This window comes from Panthera leo, chromosome D3 (genome assembly GCF_018350215.1).
Source record: "Panthera leo isolate Ple1 chromosome D3, P.leo_Ple1_pat1.1, whole genome shotgun sequence".
Classification (NCBI taxonomy): domain Eukaryota; kingdom Metazoa; phylum Chordata; class Mammalia; order Carnivora; family Felidae; genus Panthera; species Panthera leo.
The window spans coordinates 76,970,179-76,994,074 of NC_056690.1; the positions used below are offsets into that span (position 1 = coordinate 76,970,179).

At 44.8% G+C, this 23,896-nt stretch overlaps 1 protein-coding gene across 4 annotated transcripts in view; it reads left to right on the top strand.

Moving 5' to 3' along the window:
- Positions 1-23,896, top strand: part of NEDD4L (NEDD4 like E3 ubiquitin protein ligase) — a 338,017-nt gene that overhangs the window by 284,478 nt on the left and 29,643 nt on the right. For all 4 annotated transcript variants that reach the window (XM_042910374.1, XM_042910373.1, XM_042910376.1 and 1 more), the window contains 7 exons: positions 1,945-2,076; positions 2,580-2,699; positions 3,782-3,979; positions 9,334-9,411; positions 10,865-10,919; positions 16,289-16,347; positions 23,258-23,323. In XM_042910374.1, coding sequence (XP_042766308.1) covers positions 1,945-2,076; positions 2,580-2,699; positions 3,782-3,979; positions 9,334-9,411; positions 10,865-10,919; positions 16,289-16,347; positions 23,258-23,323 — 708 coding nt within the window. The remainder of the gene's footprint in view (positions 1-1,944; positions 2,077-2,579; positions 2,700-3,781; positions 3,980-9,333; positions 9,412-10,864; positions 10,920-16,288; positions 16,348-23,257; positions 23,324-23,896) is intronic.

The window sequence follows — 23,896 nt, forward strand, 5'->3', positions numbered from 1 at the left end:
CATATAAGCAGCAGGAGGTTAGATTGATAGCCCATACTTGGCCAAAAATATGAATTGACCACTTAGGTTCCAATGTGGGTTCTAACTTAGTTCAGCGGAGTCCAGTTTTGGTAGTGCCCCGGGGAAAAGTAGCCGTAGAAATAGCTCTTTTGAATTGGTGCCTCAGGTAGGGAAGGCTGTAGGTGAAGTCATGTGTCTTCAATACTCATGGAAGGATCGAGTCTGCGTGCTGATGTCCCTTTCTCTCTTGTGGTGGCCCCACACCTAGATCCAGAACCCATGTGGTCACAGTCTTGGAATTAACCATTCGTAGAGCCTTCAGGACCGAATCTGGAAGAATGCCAAGAAAATAGTTGCTACAGATTTAGCAGAAAGTCCTCTTACAAATACTCTTGCCTTGCTCGGTAAACAACGTTTTGGGAATAAACACTGAGGCAGCTGCTCCGTGGCTCAGGTAGTTTTTCTCTAGAACGTGCCATCAAGCTCATGAAGCAGAATATTCAGCCTCATTCACCGAGGTCCCCAGGTTACGTGGCAGTGTCACCGAGCGTGCTTTTGACCATCCTCTTTGCCAAGGCACAGTGTTGGTAGTGGACGTGAACGATCGGATGCGCACGCGGAGGTATGCTAAGAGATGGGCTAAGATTGACATCCTCACCCCCGTATGCCCCTGGTAAAACACCTGTCGGTCACAAGATCCTAATTAGGGAAGACCGTTCCCAAAAAGAAGAAGCTTCCTTCTGTCACCTCATGAAAGAGATTATTCCTGTTGCTTGGCCTCTTGTTTCTTGTACGTTCTCCCAGGAGTCTCGGCAGCCACGATTGGCTTGTTGTCTCTGAGCCCCCGCCCTCAGGGTAGCACCCCTTTCTCAGTTACAGATCTCCTATGCGGCCCCCGTACACGCGGGACTTCCTCACCTCAAACGTCCGTCTCCTCCCTCCAGGAGTCACTGAGGCATCCTTGTTGTTCTGATGTGTCTCCACCCAGAGGGCACTTCTCAGACTGCTTCCTACAGACAAAAGTGTCTCCGGAGTCCTTTTGCAATCTAACTTGGACTGTCCAAATACAGTCACTCTGTTGCTGGACGTGTCTCTAAACCCAGGATCCATGTGTGCTTCACGCACCCTTTTAAAGTTTATTTTTTTGAGAGAGACAGAGACAGCATGAGCAGGAGAGGGGCAGAGAGAGAGGATCCCACACAGGCTCCGCACTGTCAGCACACAGCCCGACGTGGGGCTTGAACTCACGAACCGTGAGATCATGACCTGAGCTGAAACCAAGAGTCGGACACTTAACCGACTGAGCCAGCCAGGAGCCCCTTTGCTCCTTTCAAAGAGAGACCCGCCGTAGGGGAGGACGGGAGCAGACGCTGCCTCGGTTATGGGGACCCTCTGGAATTCTAACCTACATTGCCTGGCCACTTGCTGTCCTGGTCAGTCCTCCTGATTCTATGCCCTGGTGCAAATACAGGTCTCCTAGAGAGGAGACTGTGTTCTTTCCCCTGAAAGCTATAGAGGAAGGGCTCTAAGCCGATGAAGAGTTTAGGAATTAGGAGAAGATCACCGTGGCAACTATATGGAGGAAAAAATGTTCAGGACGATCCCTCTGGGTAACATGCGGTTTGACAATAAAATTTAGTAGCTGAAATAGATTGTATATTTCTCTTACGATCACGTTAGCAACAACAACCCTTGACGTTTCAGTCTTCGGGGCTCTACAACTGATGTAGGTAAGATTTTTGGACCTCCTAGCAGCGTGGGGTTCATTTCACAGTAGACTTGAAGCCTTTGGAAATCCGTTGCCTTTTTTCCAGACACTAATGTTTTGGTCAAATTAACTTACTTGGTCTAGAGCAAGTAGTTTTCTGGGTGTATATGACTTTATTAAGCTGATCGGAAAGCAAATGCAAGATATTAAATAATAATGATTTCTTACACAAACAGCCATCAGTGGCCTATGCACATACCACGCCGGGCCTACCTTCAGGCTGGGAAGAACGAAAAGATGCTAAGGGACGCACATACTATGTCAATCATAACAATCGAACCACAACCTGGACTCGACCTATCATGCAGGTATGCAGATCGTCCTACAACTTAAAAATCACAGGCCACGGGAGCCAAAGTGTACATGAGCTCAGGGTTCCCGATGTGAATGTGTTGTTCTAGAGAACCCGTGTCTGAGAAAATCTTTCCTCCCCCCAAAAAACGTGTTACTCTCAGCATAATACCGCCCCGAAGGAAGAATTCGGTCCTCAGATCAGTCCATCCCTAGATGCGGTTTTAAGCTGTGACATGGAAAGATGTTTTCAAAGTAAGAGCCTATCACAGTATAGCTTCTCTCCCAGCCCCCTTTATTTCTGAGGCTGGTTTTTAGGCTGGGCTAGTGACTCATTTCTATTTCCTTTGGATGTGTTTCCCCATCCCTGCCCCCATTATTATGTGTGATCGTTTCCTCCACACTCGAAGAGGCCAGACCTCTCATTATTGCTGGCTGTGTTGTTGTTTGGGTCCACGCTCCCAATCACGTGCACAGGGGATCCTCCTGTGAAGCTAACTTGTTTTTGCCTCCAAAATAGCTCGCAGAAGATGGTGCATCCGGATCCGCCACAAACAGTAACAACCACCTAATCGAGCCTCAGATCCGCCGGCCCCGTAGCCTCAGCTCGCCGACTGTAACCTTATCTGCCCCACTGGAGGTGAGAAGGCTGCCTTGTCTAACCGGGTCGCTCTGTCCCCGGGACTTCTCATTCTCTCTTCTCGCCTCCCTTGGATTTGAGTTTTGCAGCCCCTGTCCCCTCTCTGATCAGCCGTTGTGTCCGTGGTGCAGGGTGTTCTCGTGCGGCCTTACTTCACGCTTCTCTGTTTCGCCTTGGTCCGCGTCCGTGGGCTCCCACCTGATTCCCATTCCCATTCGGCTGCCGCCACGGTCCCTTGTGCTGGAAGCGGGCGCCTCTCTTCCGAACTTGCTCCATTCTTGTTGTGTTTCACTCTTGACTGCATAATAACTCTTTCAAATACCAATGCTTTACATTGCGTTTGAAAACATAGCCGTTGCTTTGATCATTTTCTTTCCTTTCGACCGTAGGGCCTGTCATTGTATGGGCATACGTGTTTCCGATGCACATTCGCGTCCCTAAACCATTGCTGGGCACCTGCTTGTGCTTCTCTCCTGTGTGTGTGGGGTCCGTGCCGTCCCTTAACATCACCAATATCAGAGTGAGAGAAGCCAGAGAGCAAATGTTGGAAGCTCCGAACTTGACTGTGTCGTAGAGATGGCCGTGGGTCCGTCCCCTGGGTTTAGGATGCCGATGACTGGGAGTGGCTGTGATCTCGTCCAAATGGGCTCTCAGCGGGTAGCAGCCATGCAAGGCTGGGTGGCTGTCTCCGTTGGTCCAGGTTTTTCTTTCTGTGCTCTGAAAACTGCCAACCCATTCCGCATTAGACTGTGAGCTCGTTAAGAGCAGGGGCATGCGTTTTTTCAGCCTCTGTAAACCTTCCATCCGTCATGTTCAACAGAGAACAAGATTTTGGGTGTGTGCTGAATAGCTGTCCACAGATCTCGGTTATAAGTACTTAACGTTGTGTGTTTAATCAACCAAAAAAAAAAAAAAACTTGAAAGTTAGAGTGGTTTCAAAGTTAAATGAATGACCGAAGCAGGTTTTTGGAGCTTCTCCCTCGTCCCTCTCCAAAGACGGGCGTTCGTTGATGCCCAGGTACATTTTGACCCCTCCGGGCTAGCTCGTGGTAAGAATTCTAATGCTCGTTATTATTCCTTAGGGTGCCAAGGATTCACCCGTACGTCGGGCTGTGAAAGATACCCTTTCCAATCCACAGTCCCCACAGCCATCACCTTACAACTCCCCTAAACCACAACACAAAGTCACACAGAGCTTCCTGCCACCCGGCTGGGAAATGAGGATAGCACCAAACGGCCGGCCCTTCTTCATTGACCATAACACAAAGACTACAACGTGGGTAAGGCTGCTGCTTTTATTTGGTTCCGTTTTCCTCCCGAGGTCTGGTATGGACTCCTGGGTTTCCTTCCTCGGTGTCCATAGTTCTCGCAGAGAAATCTCTCACTGAGCCCGACAGTTTGCCGTAGTTGGGGAAAAGGGTCGTGCCCCCCAGTGCCAGCGATTTGATGTTACTGCCTCACTTCTCGCGATGCTGTCCTTGTATCAGGTATCCTAATCTCTTTCTAAGCATGCTAATCATTTTTCTTCCATCAGTTTCTTTTTGCATTTTTAGGGCCGTGATCATCTTCATTTGGTTTGTCCTTTTAAGTTTGTACCGTCCTCATCGGGTCGGTGTCTCGCACTTCTGTGCTGCGTTTTCTGTCCTTTAATTATGGGTCAAGAGATGCGCTGAGGAGTTTGGCTGTAAATCTGATGGCCCCTCCTTGTGAGCATCTTGTCAAAATTGATTGTTCTCATCCTGTTCCCCTTCCACGTGCCCCTGAATCCCCCAGGAGAAAGATTCCGTGTGAGCATGACGAGATTAATCAGAGGTGCCTGTGTAGAACTTTCCGTGCCTCTGTCATTTCTTCATTTCTTCGGCTGAATTCGCGGTGCCTTATTTAACACCACACGTAGTCCTTTTAGAAGTGAGCGGTTTGTTTCTATCATGTGATCTCTGGACCTATGAGGAAACCAAACTTGGTATTGTTGTTTCTATTTCCGATGCTGCGGGAGGTTTGCCCTCTTCCTGTCCCTGTCCCTTCCTGTCCCTATCCCTCTCTCACTCTCTGGATACAGAGCTTAACTCTGACCTCTGTCATCCGTGCTTAGAACTGACGTTATGTGAAAGCCGGTTGAGTTTGGGTGGTTGTTAGCGTGGGCTAACAGTGAACACACGCTTTAAAATCCCCATTTCTAGAGACGACCCTTAGTGTAGTATAGTCAGTAGAGCAGTAAACATTGTGTTAAGAAAGACACCTGAACCAAAGTGACCTGGATTGTCACTCACACTTTCCCCGCAGTGTATGTTAACTTAGTCCCTAGAGGGCTCACCCTCTAAAATCCAGTGGACCGTGAGGCAGCATGTCTCCACGAGGACATTCTCTGCACGGGGGGCAGGAACGTGCCTTTTATTGCCGGGCATCTAGCGTCCGTGGCTCCTGTCACTGAAAAGCCTGAAGCCACTATTCCTCCCCGTCCCCCTGCCGGGGGGGGTGGGGGGGGGAGGTAACCAGAAATGCTCCCCACACATTCTCAAGACTCCTTAGTGAGAACCGCTCTAAAAGTTCTTCCTCTTTGGAGGTACAGGAGTGGCCTGCCAGGGGAATCTGTCATTTAGATCTGGTGACATTCATGTAGTAAGCTCCTGATCCCTGCTGAGGCATCTGCTAGCATGTTGCTTTGTTTGACTTGCCTCTTAGCCTGAAGGTGATAGTACAGGTGGGGGGGGGGGGGCACATTGAGAGTGAACAATGGGCCAATGGGCACCTGTTTGGTGCCCAAATAGACACAATAGAGACTGGGTATTAGGTCTTTGCCCTCGTGGACACAGAACCTTCGGCTTTCCTGCCGGTGATCTACTCACTCCAGAACCGCTGGGCTTTCCAGCCCTCGGCCAGCCAGGGGAGCTCCAGAAATAGGGGTAAATACTGTCGCAGTAGATGGATTAGTGTATGGAGCCGCTGTGGCTTGCCAGCATAAGCTGTGATTTGAGTCATTTGAACTAGCTTAGCAGCCCAGCCTCCTAACCTTTTCAGTCTCTCACGCCACGACTGCCCTGTGACTGCCGCTGGACAGCTCTTATTTTAAATAGCACTTGGCTTTATTTATTGCCCGCATCGGTGCTGAATGAAACCCAGTTTGAATTTCCAGTTGCCCCCTTCAACCCAAGATACTTGGTGTTCACTGATGGCACCGATTTAAAATTTTAATGCGTTGAAACAGTATTTTGTCGCTGCTGTCGCTGTAGAAAACCCTGAAGGTAGCAACTGGGAATTCCACAAGTTACTACCCTACCTCCCTACAGTCAGACGCCCCGGCACACGGCTGCCTACCCCCCCCCCCCAAACAAAGGCCTGTATACAATGTTCTGTGTGGAAGCCACTCTCCCCATTGCTGGTTTATTATGATAAAAGATGGAGGGAAGGGGAAAGATAATTTTCAGCTTAGAATCTGTTTGGAGTTGGCGTGGGGTTGGCTTTGTTTGTTTTTAAAGAGAACAGCGTAGCTATTCGTAGAATGTGAACACTACAATGGAAACAGGAAGAGAAACTGGTAGGTCAGGTTGAGAATAATGAAGATACCACTTCTGCCCCCATCAGCCTGTGTGCACTTGATTCCCGCATTAACCAGCAACATGAAAAGACACAGGCCAGTGTTTCCCTTGTATGCATTGATAGGGGAAAATTCCCTTTGAAGTCTATTTATAAAACACAGCCTTCACAAACACAACTAATGCAGGCAGCCTGCCAGCGGTCTGTCTAGGATGAAGTCAGACCACATCCAGTGAGCATCAGTCTGTTTCTACCTGGGTCAGCAGGGCCAGGGACGCATGCAGGAGGCCACCAAGTGCCCGAGGGGAGATTACGAGAGGACTTCACTTGTTCATTCTTCTGCTAAGGAAGCAGCCAGAAGCATGTATGTAAGAGTGTATCTCTGCCTTTTACAGGACAAAGTGTTGGCTTATTTTTGTAGCAAGTAAGAATGTACCTTAATGAAGTTGCCGGTTTGTTTTCTACCCAGGTCCAAACTAAGACTCAGCGTAGCCTAGGCATGGTTGCTGACCTCTTCCAGGAAGGAAAAAAAACCACAGCTGGTTTTTGAACCAGCCAGCGTCCCCAGATTTTATAAGTTTCTAAATAATTCTGCTAGGAAACCGCCCCCTCCCCGCCCCTTTTTTAAAATGATGGTCTTCGCCTTCTGTTTAAAAACTCTTCCAACTGTATTGAGGGAAGGAGTTGTGAAATAGTGAAATAATGTGCTTTCCTGTGCCTGGGGACAGGGAGAAACTACCCAGTGGGGTTTGCGTATTTTATTCATTTATTTTCGTTTTTATTTCTACCATTTGAAACAGCATTCTTACTGTCCTCCCTAAAGTTGTCACAGTCTCGCGAGGCCTTGGCTGCTGTTACCTGCCCCATTACCTTGGGGAGCCTACCTCCTTGTTGAGGGGACGTGCTGGGAGGATGGGCTCAATAGTGCCCTCTAGATTTAGCCCTGAGAGCCTGGTGGAAGGCAGCGACTGCTGCCGTCATTCTGACTTGTGATGGTGTAATGAAATAATGTGACCCCGAGGGCCTCTAACCCTCCCATTCTACCGAGTCTGGGTTTCCATGCAAGGCCATTTCAGCAGACCTGTGAGATTGAGTTTTATACTTCATGCTCCTCGCCCCCATCCCCTGGCACTTTTCTGTCATTTCAGCCTCTTCTTTCTGTTTGTGTGTGCTTTAAATCACCAGCTTTTTACCGATTGTCTTTCACAGTAGCCTGTGTGTGTGTGTGTGTGTGTGTGTGTGTGTGTGTGTGTGTGTGTGTGATTCCAAGGCACGGCCGGTCTTGTGTGCGGTGTCCAGAAGCTAGCATAGTCAGTGGCTTCGGGGGGGCTAGGGGGGTTGCGGCGGGGGGGGGGGGGGGGGGCCGGGGGCCCTGTGGTTGTGAGCTATCCCTGAGCGGGTGGCTTTTGTGGAGCTTAGAGCTCCAAGTTTCAGCCTATCACAAATATTTACCCAAATTATCAGTTAATTGGACCTTATAAATCCAAACTCTTAGTGTATTCGTTTGTCCTGTATGTGTCCCAGTACACAAGGGAATATTGGGGCTGTTTCATGCCCCTGATTCCCCTTTAAAAAAGGATATCCGTAAGGTTCAGGGTCCATAGCCATCATAAATCGCTAACATGATTTACTTCTTCAGTTCGTAGTAGTGTGCTATAGTTAATAGAAAGCAAAGGTTGGCTTTAGTTTTCGATTTGGGGGTTGTTTTTTTGTAGATTTTGCCAGTTAAAAAATCTATCTATAACTTTGTTATAATCCAGATACTAACAGTTTATATTGTTGACTTGGGACTTTTTTTTAACAGCGTGCTCGAGGTATAATTCACATGTCATACAGTTCACCTGTTTAAAATACACAGTCAAGTGGTTTTTAGACCATTGAACAATCATGTGCGACCATTCCCATAATCCATTTTTAGAACATTTTCATACCCATTATCAGTCACAAAGTGAGTTTTATTATTTTCCAAGATTTATACCGATTATTTCATTTTCTTGTTGACTTAGGAAAATGCTGAGGCAGAAAACCTTTTAGTACTTTGACAGCAACAAAGGTTTTAATGTAATTGAAATTGGTTTTTGGGTGTTTTGTTTTGTTTTTAATCTCAGGCTTACTTGGTTGACAATGTCCTATTCTGAGTCTTATTTGTTTTCTAATCTTTGGAGTTGAAAATAGGAATTCTCAGCGTTCCATCGCATTTTTGTTGAGTCTGTGTGAGAGACAGCTCCCAGACTCTGGGTCGGAGCCTCCGGGCATGCTCTCATTGTCTTGCTCAGTTTCCTCATCTGAAGCAACAGAGATCCTGTGCCCAGCTCGTAGCAGGGTAGTTGCAAGATGATCCATCTGCCTGTTCTTTCTAAGTCAGAAAGCACGACCCAAGATGTCAGGGTACATATATTTCTCTTTCGTGGGTTCTTTGTAGTATCTTATGAGCCATACCCCTTAAGAAAAATCTTTGGCAAACTTTTGAATATTAGGATGTAAATGGGAGTCTAATTTGCAGAGTTTGATCAGGACTCTCGGGAAAGTTCTCTAGTAGGGATATGAAACTTTTTGTGATGAGGCCATCTACGTCTGGGCAAAACATGACTTGACCGTCAGCCCAGATTCAGATTCTCTGCTCTAGATCAAGGAGTTAGAAGGGCGGGCAGCAGGAAACCCAGGCACCGTTGGAAAGGCTGGCTGCCCTCACACAGAGCTCAAGACCCGAGAGATTTTCAAACCACTGTCCCTATTCCTTCTGCAGAGTAGAGCCTCACGTTCACTGGCGCCCTCCATTCTGGTTTCCATGGTAACATCGCTGCGGGGACTTTTCCTCTTCACCTGCTCGAGGTCTCAGGGAAAATGCTTAACCTTTTGTTTAAATCTTCTCACCATCCTGCTTTCACCAAGGACAAGAAGAGTAAAATCTTTCTTGCGAGTTGGTCAGCCAGCCTCCCTACACCAAGAAAGGTCCTCCCCTCCCCCATGCAGGCGAGAGTGCAGATCCCTGCACGCGGCCTGGTTGCCTTGGAACACACAGCTCCAGAAGGGGAGGAACCAGTGAGTGCACACACAGAACCACTCTTAACGTCTTCTGCCTTGTCCATTTTTTTTGCAGGAAGATCCACGCCTGAAATTTCCAGTTCATATGCGGTCAAAGGCCTCTTTAAACCCCAATGACCTTGGCCCTCTTCCTGTGAGTACACTGGAGACGCGTGGACAAGTCCGAAAATGTGTATCCGTTCATCTGCCCGGTGTTGATGGGGAGCCCCTGTGGGCCTTCCCTTTGTCCAGGCTTTTGGGGTCCCGCTGGTCTATAGTTTCTTAATAGGAATGGGTGAATGGCTGAATTCTGATAGTACATACAGTTTATGCCCAGTACTTGTGAAAGAGGTTTCTGTATTATTAGCAGCTAGTAGAAAGTAGACTCGGTAACTAGGATGTAAGGGACATTCTCTACACGTGACAGTTTGAGCAGTGCGCATTTAGTCTGTAACTCAGCAACCACTGAGTTCTGTCCTTATTGCGAATTTAGCCACTGGGATGGACACATTAAAAACAGTGGGAGAAAAAGGACTAAGTAATCACAGACCGTTTCTGTAAGTCATTTAGCCTGCGGTCCCTGTTTTTCTTGTTTTTCTTCCTTGTTGAGGACTGTTTTATAAATTTAACTTTTTATCAGTTTATTCTCTTTGGGGGCCCAAGTTGGAGTTGAGCTATTTGGATTTTGAACGAAACTTGCACCATACGTCCTTTTCAGCCCTCCCCAAGTCCAAAAGCCTTACAAGGGCAGGAAGGTGGGCAGGGGCGGGCAAGGACTTGAGACGCTTTTAGAATGAGGGTGCTGGGAGTTCTTTGATGGTGATCTTCCAAACACAAGAACTTTTCTGTTGGCCCGGTGTGTGGTATGTTATGGCACAACTTGAATCTAGAAAAGTTAGGGTTCAGTCTTTACTCAACAGGTTTTATACAAATATCCCTCACTCTCTCCGAATCTGTTTGGCTCCTGGGTTTAGATGGAAAGAACCCAGAGAGTGCCGGAGACAGCTAAGACGTGAAAGGCAATGTGTTGTCCTGATCTGTTGGACTCCTGAGTTTCCGATAGCAAGTAGGCACAGTTGAGACAATGAGGGCACACCAGCCTTACCTTGGAAAAAATACCCAAATCCATTTAGTTCCTGAGTCCAAATAGAGCCCACGCCAGAGAATCTCCGTATGAGGGCTTTCAGCCACCTGGTGACAGGGCTAAAGCATCTCTCTGACATTTTTAAATTAACCTTCCTCCTCCCTTCAGTCCTCAGTAAATATTCATTTAATTAAACGAGCCTATTCAATCCTAAACTCGACTGTTGCATGGAATGCTAAAGTTTCCCTTTGAGGCTTTTGAAATATGAACCCCTGTTTCCTGTTCATCATGCAGTGAGTGAAGGTTTCTAAGACTAGTGAACATGTGGTCAAGAGTTAACTTGAAATGTTTGTAGTTTATTTATAACCTAAAACTGCACCCCTATAAGAGAAGAATAAAAAGTGTGTCCTAGAGTGTTTAAATTTAGCCATTGATTTTTGGAACTGTTAGCTAATGTTTGGATTCTCTCTCTCTCCCTCCCTCCCTCCCCCCCCCCCCCCACCTTCTCCCCTTCTAATACCAGCCTGGTTGGGAAGAAAGAATTCACTTGGATGGCCGAACGTTTTATATTGACCATAGTAAGTAGGCTCTTTTATAGACACATAGGCATTGCAGGTAAAGGGATGGGGGGGCAGGGAGTCATTCAAATATTATAGTGAAAGGTTTGTCATTTCACTCTTTGTCTAGGCAGCCAGGTGTTATGTGGAGAGAATGATCCCAGAGAATCAGTGCCCTCGTACGGTACTGTGCATTCATCTAAGTTTGCTTTAAACTAGCCCATCAGGCTTTCACCCGATTTGATCTTGTGGCCTATTAACTTTTTTTTTTTATTAAAAAAATTGGGGGGGTAGATAACCCCTTGATTTCTGCGCTTTTAATAAATACACTCTAGTAATAGAAAATAAGCTTTTAGAAGTCATGATTGAGTCGAAAATCTGTGTGAGCAGTGCTTGAAGCAGCATGTTAAGTTTCTTAAACACTGCTTTCAAAGGTCTTATGGCAAGAAGCCCATTCTGACTTATTTTCTATTCATGGCATGCTTCTTTGCACCCAACGCACTAATACATACACAGTTCGTATCTTGAAATGATAGCGTATTTGCTCCATCACCTATGAATAAATGCGTGGTTTCTCATTTCAACTAAAAGTTAAACTAATAAAGGTTTTGCTTTTAGGCAGTGGGTTTTTTGTTTTTGTTGTCGTTGTTGTTGTTGTTGTTGTTGTTGTTTTGAAGTGACATGTTCTCCAGGGGAGCATATATGTTTTTGCGTATCCCTTAAAACTTCTGAAAAATACATATTTAAAAGAAGTTTTGAATTATATTTACAAATGTGTGCAGTTGGTAGTATTTTGATCTTTATTTTCATTTGGTTCATGAACCACAAGTCTACGCCGGGTTTCTCTAGCCTCACGTTCTCTTAACTAACTCAAACTACACTGATGAGCCACTGGTGGGAAATCTGGCCACAAGGACTCCTCGTGGATGGGGAGTGCCACTGTCTCCTAGGTCTTGTGCCTCTTCTGGGGGTTACTGAATGAGTGTCCTGTACACTTTCACTTTGAGGCACAGGAACTGAATAAACTAAGCAAGAACCCCAGCGGCTCATAATCACACCAAAAGTGGAAGTCTTAAATGGATCAGGGGGCGGTCTGCCCTTTTAACCCTTTGGTAAAAATCGGGTATCTCAAGGGTATTTAGGCTTAGTTTTGTCTTTGACCAGTAAAAGTATCCAGGGTTTGCCTGCTTTCCAGAATTTTACAGTGAGCATAAATTGCTACCATAACTGCTTTAACCTTTTTTCTCTAATATGCTTTTTATAATTCTACTTACTCATCACATACATGATTTGTTAAAATAAGGAAGGGGCCAAACCTCTTTTTCCCACCAAAACCAGAAAATAATTTCTCTTTTAGTTTTTATGCATTTCAGTTTCAGTTTTCAAAGGTAGGTACGAATAAGAACGATCTTTCTCTTCAAATAAGGCCTTAACCAGTAACACAGCCTCGGTCTGCTACGCACAGAACATTTCACACAACCTTGTGGCCACGTTCTAGCTGGTGATCTGATGTTCAGGTCAACCTGAGAAGAATTTTATAAACGCTCTTAATGCAAGGGCCCCCAAACCAGAAAAATGTTACCACAGAGGGCCTGGACGTTAGAAGCAGTAAAGATCACAGGCTGCTTTTCTAGTGGTGTGCATAGTCCTACCATAGTATGTAGTAGATGCTTGATAAATGGTGACATGACGTTAATTCGTGGAGGGTCAGTGGTGAAGACATGGGGAAGTTGATGTCCTTGGTCAGCAGGTGGAGAGACCTTGCCTTAGAGAAGCAGCTGTGCCTCCAGCCCGAGGCTTGACCCCCTTCTGTTTGCCGGGAGGCAGGACAGGGTGATTTTGCTGCATGCCTCGGCAGTTCCTTACTCCTAATGGGTCCGCCGGTCCCTCCAGACGCACAGCTCCCTCGCTCCACATTCCTCTCGCCAGAACAGACAGCTTGCAGGAGACTTCCCTTTGCTCCTGGGGATGGTGTAGGCCTGGCACAGAGCCTGGTTGACCTAAGCTACAAAAAGAGGTGCCCTTGTGGTGCTTTACCTTCAGACGAAAGTTTGCCCTGCCTCGACCATACAGAAAAGTTCTCCAAACCAGATACTAAGAGTGGAAATTAGGCGAGCAGAAGCTATGTTTACGATCACCTCATTTGCTGTAGATGCAACATTGCTGCCATTTCTCCCTGGTTTGTCAAGGTTTGCTCAGTCACAGGCTATAAAGTAGGGTACATATCCATTAAAATAAATCCGTCTGCTTTTTCACCAAAATGCAGTCTGTGAAAAGTGCAGGAACACCTGTCTTTTTAAGCAGCTTTCTCAGGCCAGCAGGGGTACTCCAAAATGCATTTAATCACCTTGTAGGTGCCGTTTAGGAATGTATCACCTTCCAAACGAGCCTCTCCTTCTAAGCAGTTTTCTCCTATCTGATTTCTAACAAAGTTCTGCACCTCATTTTGCTGTCCTGCGTGCACGACAGGAACCAGGTCATCCGTACGTGTAGCATTTTACACGTGCACACAGCCTGTGAGAGATTCACAGTCCTCTTACCTTCCATCCTGACCAGGACGTGTGACTGCGCATGAATGACAAAGAACCGCAGTAGACTTGTCTTTTGAGTAACGAGGCTATTTATTTTCTGCTTCATAAAACTCTTTTAAGTCGTCACACATTTCCAAGATTAAAAATACTCAGCCATCTTAAAGAGGTAGTTTCAGAAGAGACCAAGTCTGGACCTCTGTAGCCCCTGTCTCCAGCCTGGAGTAAAGTTAAGGCAGATCTTGACCTGAATCTCTACCTCTCTCGAGGGTTCTGTGGTTCTTCTTAAAGACCAGGTGTGTCCAGCGGCTAAGTCCATGGCCACAGGTGTCTTGGATACAAAGCTAGAAGAGAAAATAAAACTCCAATGAGGCTGTAAAATCCTGCCTTCATCTTTCCTGCCACCAGTCTTACCAAACCAGTTAATCATAGCTATAAATTAAGTGTGGTTTTCCTTCTTCTCCTTCATTCTTGTCCCTTTATTTGGAATACAATGTTGGAGGACCAAAAGCGAGTTTAGATTCAAAAGGTTTAGAAAAAAATGAGCAAACGGCCACCGCACATTCAAATATTGACAATGCTTAGCTGCAAAATCGTTCTTTATTATAACCACACAGAAACTTACGTGGTTCTGAAGGCTTAGACTGTTTGAAGAGGGAATCTGTTTTCGCCATCAGCTTCGTTCACTCATTTGAAAAATAACATACGAGGCTCCTGTCACATTCTAGGAAGTGTGTTCCATGGTGCAGAGGGGGCTGCAGACATCAGTAACACCAGCCCCTGTCCTTGAGGGACTTCTATTCTAGAAAATACCTCTAGTCCCAGGAGGTATTTTCAAAAGTGATGCGTAGAGGAATGAACCAGTTTTGCAGATGCAGAAGCACAGACCATACCTGCTCAGTACATGGCTGAGCACTAGGGCTCTGGGATGTCTGCAGGAGGGCCTCAGGGACAGATTATTTTTCAGATGGATCCCACATGAGGAGTTAGATGTATCCAGGAAAGCCAGGTGGAGAGCGACCCCAGGAAGGAGAGAACATGCAAGCGTATGAACGTATTGCAGACTCTGCCACGGTCAGAGAACTGTGCTTAGGGTGCACATGGCCAGCGTGCAGAGGAGGCTGGCGTGGCACATAGGTCAAAGGGTGCCCGCCAGGGACGGGAGCTTGGGTCCCTTCTGCAGGCAGGAGGGAGGTCCTGAGGCATTTTCTGGAAGGGGGCGTGACAACGGTCAAATCCTCTCTTTAGAAAGATCCATCGGGCAGAACCACAAAGGAGGTCTTGAACAGGGACAAGTGAGACCGAGGCCAGGGAAGCATAGAGAATAGTCCACGGAAGAGATGCGCCCTCCAGAAAGCAGCTTTTTCAGTGAGACGGGACGGTTTCGGGAGCACCAGAGGAGAATGGCAAGGGGGGATGGGCGTGGGGCCAGCGCTGGGTTTGAACAGTGAGCGCACTGATACTGGCATTCGGGAATACAGAGTCACAGGAAGGGTTTTGGGTGCTGGCAGATGATGGGTTCAGTTTTAGTAGAGTTGGATTTGAGGTCACGGGGAGAGGCAGTGGCTTGACGTTCCAGTCTGGATGGACCACGCGTAGGTGCTCGTTGATTCACTTCCGCTTCGACAGTATCCAGGTGATGGGATTGTAGCCCAGGGAGCCGTTACTCAGCTGTGTTCTGTTTATTTGGTTTTCTTTTCTCCCATTCTCCATCACAATGGCAACTTTGACTTTCCAGAGTCTTCCGTTCAGGAGGTGAGGGACCCAGAATGCCTTTTGGTAGTTTCATTTTAAAACTTTACCTCTCCTTTTATTAAAATAATTATGTCAGACTTGGAAAATTTCCTGGTATGGTCATTAAAACTGAGTTTATTAGCTATTCTTCTCAGTCCTCTTACAGAGTATACAGGAAATAAACAGAATCCGTATTCTTAAATAGTTTCCTTTTTTTTTTTTTTTTTTTTTTTTTTTTAAGCCAACTTAGATTCCCTAAAACTCCAGGGAGAACCCATTTTCTCCTAGTCTGCCCTCCCTGTATCTTTCACGCAAGTCCCTCCCCCCCCCCCCTCCCCCCCGCCACAGTAATCCCTAAAATCTTGAATCATGCACAGTCACAAAACCCAAGTGATTCAGAGCAGCTACTGCACATTATCACCTACCCCCCCCCCTCCCCCGACGTGGTTGTATAGGCAGCATTGAACAGTCTTGCTGACATTGACTCACTTAGAAGAAGGAAATCTCTTCTTGCCAACTTGGCCAAAAGGGAGACCTTCCTCTGCAATCTTCCTCTGCTGTAGCTGATCTCATTTTTTGGCCCACCGTAGTTGCCTTGATTTTTGCGTGCGTATGGGTGACGCATGTCATGGATTATTCATGGGTTCATTGTCGGGTTCTTCATTGAAAATGGGTTTTTTCAACACGACAAGCCAAGAAAAGAGTATTTGAAATGAGACAAATCCTGTGTGTGTTTTCACTTTTCAGGGACTAAGACCTCTTATGCCCTTTTTCAGTTAAAGGAACATCAAGATCAAGTTATAAATCCTTGAGAGAACAGGGGTTTATAATTGAAATTTTGGCAGATTTCCTGCCAAAAACCGTGTGAATAAATGGTTTTGCTTTAGTTTTGCCTTTTTGATGGCATGTTTTTAACTAAACAGTATGAGGGGTGGAGTGCTACATACCATGGTCCTCTTCTAACCCTGGAACACTAAGGGATTTATTTGGGGGACCAGTATGAGAGATTGGACAGCTCTTGCAAAATCCAGAAATAATTCTTTTTAAAACATTTTTGATGTAGACTAGATTTGAACTAATACGCTGATTTTTGATTTTTTATTTATTTATTTATTTTAACATTTTCAGATAGCAAAATCACTCAGTGGGAAGACCCAAGACTGCAGAATCCAGCTATTACTGGTCCGGTCAGTATCCTCAACCTCTTAACTCTTCAGTGTAAAACTTGGGTTGCATCTAAGCACATACTTCTTTCTTTCTTTTTTTTTTTTTAATGTTTGTTTATTTTTGAGAGAGAGAAAGAGAGAGTGTGTGTGTGTGTGTGTGTGAGAGAGAGAGAGCGGGGGAGGGGCAGAGAGAGAGGGAGACACAGAATTCGAAGCAGGCTCCAGGCTCTGAGCTGTCAGCACAGCTCAGAACGGGGCTCGAACTCACAAACCATGAGCCCTAAGTCAGACGCTTAACCAACTGAGCCACCCAGGCGCCCCTAAGCACATATTCCTTGTATATTACTGCTTACCTGGTGCTCTGGGCTTGGTATGGTTGACTAGGTTAGCATCGCCCCCCTCTCTTCCTCACTGCAGTTCCCGGGCGGGGGGGTACGTCTGCATTTGCCTCTTCGAAGAGCTTTCACTATAAAGGAAGAGAAAGTGCTTTGCTAATGGTAACCAAAACTAAACATTGTTTTCCCCTTTGTAAAAAGGTGGATTAAAAGTATAACAATCAAAACGTCCTCTCTTCTATCTGAAGCCGAGCCCTGTATCTGTAGAGTTTTGTCCTTTCTTGGGGCCAGGGGGAGGGGGGGGCGGGGTAAATGTACACTAACAGATTGAAGCTGTATTCTGAATCTCTTCCAGCGCGGAACGTCTGTAAAAGTTTGGGTGAGGTTGTAGCCAACCTCTGGAGCTGGCAAGGTTAAGAACCTTTGTCTCTGCTGACCCACTGACTTTCTCACAGTGTCCGCATACACGCCGGGTGCGAGAGGAAGCTAGGTAGAGCACCCTTTTAAAATACTGCCGCACGCTGTGTTCATAAGGAAGAGCGAGAACCCCCCTGTCCCTGAGCAGTAACAGTCACTTGCTACTGAACACCCGTGAGCAGACTGTCGAATGGGTCAAGGTCTGCAGGGAACGTACCAGCGTCTTTGGTCCATCTGGATAGGAGTGCGGGGAGCTAATTTGGAATTATAGGAAGTGTGTGGGGTCAGCAAAGCATTGCAAACTTGGGAATCTGTTAGAAACTGGAGGAGCAAAAGGAACTGAAGTCTATTGAGTGCTGAGCTAAAAGGCCAGCAGGCATGTTTAAGATACTGCTTTTGTGGCTTTAATCTGATTCAGTTCACGTTATGTTTTGAAATTACAAAGGTAAGTCCGTTTGAAATGCTAGAAGGTAATATCATGCAAACCCACCTTAATACCTGACATCCCCTTAATTTGTTGATTTCTTTATTGGCTTTGTTCAGCTGCTTTGCTGCCGTGTGACGCAAAGTGCCCAATCATACCTGAGTTAAAACAGCTGCTTTTTATGTACCTTCAACACCTGCCTTACCATGGCTTCCTTTTGATATTTTCACATTCACAAGAAGGTGTGTTAGAGTCCTATTTTCTCTTCTACGTCATGAGAAACAAGGTATTCAAGAATCAATGCTGTTTTCGAGCAACAGAGGACTTTCGACATAATTCTGAAACCTTTTGAGATATTTCTGTCGTTTTACTGATCATCTGCCTTCACTCAAACGCTGTCAGTTCTTACCGATTTCTACTGAAAATTGCGTAGCATCATAAGTCCAAGTAAATTTGACCCAAAGAGAGATCTTTTTTTTTTTTTTAATTAACAAAAGAGCCGTGTTTATGCTTTCATTAGTAGTAGAGATACTTCTTTCAGTAAGAGCATGTGTATTTAGGTAATTATCGACTTAGTGTAGACGCCTGGCTTTGGTTGTCATCAGTTCTGAATATTTGGTAATTTCCATGATTTCTTTCTCTCCTTGACTTTACAAGCTATTTAGAATGTGCTGTTAGTTTCCAGGAGTATGGAAGGGTTTTTGCCTGTCCATTTCTTACTAATTTTCTAATTTTATTGGATTGTGGCCAGAGAATACTGTCTATGAAATATTGATTACCAGATATTTGAAACTTCCTTGTCAGCTTGCCTTTTTTTAATTAATGTTCTTTCTGTGTTTGAAAAGAATGTGTATTCTGTCTTTGTTGGGTACAAAGTTCTTTATATGTCCATTAGATCGAGCATATTATCCGTTTCCGTCACTGCTTTTTATCCTGGCTGTTCTAACCAAGACAGGACTGTCACAATCTCCCACAGTGAGCATGGCTTTGTCCGTCAAGGACATTCACTTTCTCTTCGTTAGTATTTGCCTGGTATGTCTTTTTCCCCTCTTTAGCTATGTTTTCTCTCTCTCTCTCTCTCTCTCTCTCTCTCTCTCTCTCTTTTTTTTTTTTAAACCTTCTATTACATTGATAAAGTACCCTTTATTTTCTTTCACTTTCTATACTTGCTTGGAAGTTGTATTTTCTGTTCCTTAGTGCTTACATTAAAATTTGTAACCAACACCCTTAATGTCAAAATTAATCACTCTCTCTTCCTGAGTAGGATGAGATTTAGGGAACTCTCACGCCGCTCTTCCCACTCACTTTGCATTGTTCAGTGACATTTGAAAACTTTAGAAAACAGTCATTAACATTTTACCTTTTTTTTCAACAGCTAGTGCTTGTTTCTTTCACTTACATGTAAGCGAATTTCTTTGCCCACCATTGGTTCTTGCACCTGCTGTTTCCAGGTTTTCTTCTGAATGAAGTATAGTTCCTGGTTCTCAGAGTCTTGTCTACAGATCAGCAGCATCAGAATTATGTGGAAACTTGTTAGAAATGCAAATTTAGGAGTCCCAACTCAGGCTACTGAAAATCAGCAACTTTGGCGGGGGAGGTGGGGGGGGCGGCCAGCAAAATCAACGTTTGGACAAACCTTTCCAGGGATTGTGATGCCCGCTCAAGTTTGAGAGCCTCTGCTCGGGCAGCACTGTCTCGAGAGCGGGGAAACTCTCAGTCTGAGGGAGAGGGCTTATCTGCCCTCTCTGTTAAATGGTAGGTCAGGCATAGTAGAAGCCTTTGGTTAACAATTCCTTTCCTAATACTTTGGAGATATTCTTTCTTGTCCCTCTGGCCCCCGTAACTGTTGAGAAACTTGTTATCAATCTGATTCTTGGTTTGGGGTGGGTAAATCCTCCTTTTCTCTGGCAATTTTGAATTTCCTCTGTGACTTCTGGTGTTGTATAATTTTACTGTCCTGAACCTCAGTGTGGATTTCTTTATTCTGCTTTGGGCTCCCTGTAATCCTTTAATATGGGGCCCGTGTCTTTCCTCCATCCTGGAAAATTCTCAGCAGTTGTTTCTTCACATGCCCCATCTTTGCCGTTCTTCCTGGTTATCTGTACCAGTAGCTCCTCCTGGGTATGTGATTCCCTTTTATGTTCTGTCTTCACCTCTTCGCTCTTTGTGTTTTGTCTCTCTCTTGTGGCTGTACTGTGGGCTTGGCTCTTCCAGTTCATTCTTTTTTAAGCTTTTCATAATCAGCCCTTTCCCAGGTCATTGTGTCTGTGGTTTCAGTAATCGTGTTTAATTACTCATTGTTCTATTGGGTGTTTTTAAATTTGCTCGGTCTTTTCAGTTATTGTTATTCTATCATGTTCTTTTAATTTTTTTTATTTTTTTATTCATACTCAGCCGTCTGATCATTCTTCAGATGCATATTCCATATCCTCTTTCAGATGATTCTGTTATCTCTGGCCATAGGGGCACTAAATCCCCCCACATGTTATGTCTGTAGACTTTCCTCAGTAGTAGTTCAGTGCAGTTTATAACCAATTCAGTGTATGATTTGTGTGTGTGCGCTCATCTTCCCCCACCCCGCCCCCCCCATGAGGCATTTATAAGTCCTGACCTGTATTTACTGTTAACTTCTTAGCTTGGGATCATGCAGGCCCAGTTAATGTAACTGTGGACTTCATACCCGCTTTGGTGTAGGCATAGAGTATGAATTCATTACAGGTCTGTTTCTTTTTGTTTTTCTCTCGTTTGTGGTCCTGGACAGAAGGTAAGCTTCCTTACAACTTTCCTGGGCTGGTGGGTAGCGCTTTCTTGTCCCCATGTCAGATGTAGATTTTTAAACAGGGAACTCTGTTCTTACTCCCTAGGTCATACAGACTGTAGGCCAACTTCTGTGTCCCAGCGTAAGGATTAAAGCCCCAGCCCAAGCACCAAGTCACGTCCAATGCCCGCTTCTTTAATTTTAAGTCTTCCTGCTTATCTGGAACCTGGAGTTTCTCTTTTTCCCAAGTTTTAAAAATACCCAGATTAGGGGCGTGGGGGGCGGGGTGGGGTCCCTGTCTGTGGCAGCTCAGCATAGCATTACTCTAAGTCAGTATGCTCTCTGTGTTACAAGCATCACCAGCGAAAGCGTTGACCAAGTGCTGTCCATGCTCGCTGCTCTTATGAATACCATCTCATGTTTGTGTAACGCTTTGTACTTCCCCGAGAACTTCATAATCAGCTGCCTTGAAACTCATAGCAAGCCCCTCAGGAAAGTGGGGAAGATGTTGCTATTCCCCATCTGTCAGAAGCTCACAAGGCTAACTGTGTTGCCATTCGTTCCAGAAAATATCAGAAGTGGGACCAGAGCTCCCAAGTGTAACCGGCCTCACCAGTCTCCATGTCAGACACGAGTTCTTTTCTTTAAGGAGCTGCAGCATCAGCTGGACTAGAAGGACAGGAAAAAATTTAGCACCGACTTGACACAATAGGAGCAGAAATATCTCAGCATCTTATTTCCACCCACATATAGTCAGCGCCCCCCAGGTTACAAGTCAGATAAGAGAGCAGAGAGCACAGGCTGGGGGCGACGTCTTAAAACACGTTCCCCCCTGTCACTTAAGACTCCTGAACTCACATTTTAAGCCTTTCTGTAACATTCCCAGGAGGGAAGCAAAACCCAAAAACAGTTGCCGGGAATCACGGATTTTTGGAAATGGAAGAGCCTTCGGCTTCATCTAGTCTGTTTCTTCTGCTTAACTGGGAAGAAATTCCGTAGTCGGGAAGTTACATCACAGGGCTAGCTGGAGCTAGAGTCTGCCTTACAAGTCAGGTCTGCCAAAGCCAGCATGACATAATGAAAGGACATAACTTCTCAGCTTAATGTCCCTCTGTCACAGTTAACCACAGCTAAGAACATCAGCCAGACACTTTTCTGCGCAGTCCACTCACTGCTCACAGTCATGGTTTATTCCCTCCTGCCACTCTGGGTTCTGCCCACATAGCCCTTCCTCAGAGCTTCCTTCCCCGACCATCCCTACAAAATAGCCTACCAGGAACTCTCTCTCAGTGATGCTCAGTCTCATAGCATTTACCACTATGCACTCATTTCTTTCTTACTCCCTGTTACTCACAGTAGCTTGAAAGCTCCAGGAGGGAACAGGGGAAGAAATCTTTGGTTGATGTGCCATTATTTCCTTAGCACCTAAGAATGCCTGGCATAGAGCGGGCGCTCAAGAGATACCTGTTGAATGAGACAGCAAAGGAACCACCAAAGAATGAATAAGCTTTATAGAAAATCTTAGTCTGTGATGGGATAGAGTGTTGGTGGAGCAAAAAATATGATAACGTCTTCACTGGCTTATCTCAGAACATTGTTATCCTTTCCTCATATTGGTGGCTGTCCAGATATTGACAAAATTTTTACCTTTTCTAGAATCAGAATTCACACATGATTTCATCAGATTAAACACAGCCCAAAATAAATAGGATATGTGGTCAAACCTAGCGTTCAATGGAAAATCAAATGAAGAATAGCTTAAAAGTAAGGCCACAGGTCCCGTAAATTGTCTTTAGAATGTTCTTGGGATATATAAATGCATTGTCTTTATCGCTGTTGGATTACAAAGCAGAACACGGACATGATTATTGTTTTCTATAAGAGTGGTTATTTTTGTTTTGGCTTATTGTTTGCGTGATTGTGTCTTAAAATAGTACGAAGGAGGGAAGCTTTTGTTCCTCACTTCTCTTTGCGAAAGTGTAAGGTATAAGGCTTGGAGTCTGGAGATACTCTACTATGGATCAGTGTATTTTATTAACTTAGCCCAAAATGATACCAGCAGAACTATTCTTGCCCAAGTTCATACTATTTGCTAAAAAAGCAGCAAGGTTTCCTGGATACGAGGCTGTCATAGTCATGCCCACGTGTCTGCAAAAGCCAGTCTTTTCTCCTTCATGAAAAAATTATAAGCCTTTTCAGTAGCCAGAAGTCAGGGCTCTGGCTCTCACATATCGTAAGCTACTTTACAACATAGCACGTAAAGAGTATCTAAATGACTACATTAAAAGGTTATTACTTCGCCAGAAGAGATTTCCAGAACTTTTGAGTAACAATAGCTAAGTCAGTTATCGAGCGCAGTGCCTTTGGTACCATCACTCGGCTTCAGAGATGAGCCGTTCAGATTTAAAGAAACCCCTGCCCAAGACTACGAACTAGTAAGAGGCAAACCTTCTGACTCCCAAATCAAGGAGTTTTCCATAATGCTGTCTACGTGATTTTATATTCTTTGTTAACAGTATAAGTTCACTGGCCTTTCTTCTCCTTTTATTTCCTCCCCATGGTTTTTAAAAGCATGATTAGTCTTTTCAAAATGACCTCTATACGGTCATTTGGGGTTTTGTGTTAAAGAATCAGTCAATAACTTATCGAAACGTACAGCAAAAAAACGAAAACAAAGATTATTACACCGACTCCCATTTAGACAAAAGTCACGTGGACAGTGTATTTGGTTTATGTGGGCATATCCCTAAATGATTTCTTGAATATCAATACAGTTGTTTTCAGGGGTGAAAGCCCCCCCACTCAATGCTGATTAGCCTCAGTCATTTCTAGAATTTTCCCATGTGCTATGTAGACATTATATAAACTTCAATGATAATCTCGAGAGCGAGAGTTTTAAGGTTTATGATTCATAAAATTCTCTGAATGTTGGCTCAGTATACATAAAATTTCAAATGTATTATTTACATTATCTGTATTTATAAATTTATCTTCCAGGCTGTTCCTTACTCCAGAGAATTTAAGCAGAAATATGACTACTTTAGGAAGAAATTAAAGAAACCTGTGAGTAACAACATGTCTTCCAAAAATGCTGTTTTAGTCATTTGTAAGTTACCAAAGTTACTTCAGTGAGAACGACTTGTGTGTTACCTTTATGTGTTTACTAAAAATATCACCTTCCTTTCTCCATTGCATTTTGATCCACCTGGATCTTCAATCTGAATTTTCTTTTTAAGAGAAATGGTAAGTGAAGACTAACTTAGTATTACATATCAAATCACCTGAATGGTCATTTCTTATGTAATACGTGAAAAAAAAGAGATGATTGTCATGGATATAAAATAATTCAGAACCTAATCGAAAAAACCTGGAGAAGCCTGTGTATTTGCCTATGGTCATTGGGATAAAACCTAGACCCTACTTAGAAAAATGTTCTCATCCTTCCCTTCAAATTCAAAACTATAGTTTTAATTATAACACAAATAGAATTTACCATACTAAATTGTGATGTTTGGCATGTTAAGACCGAGTGTAATTTTCAGACTAAAACTCTCTCTTGGGAAACCCTGTAAGATTTTTACAAAACTAGGAAACCCGACGAGGTTTGTACAGGTGGTTTTAAATTACAAAATTATA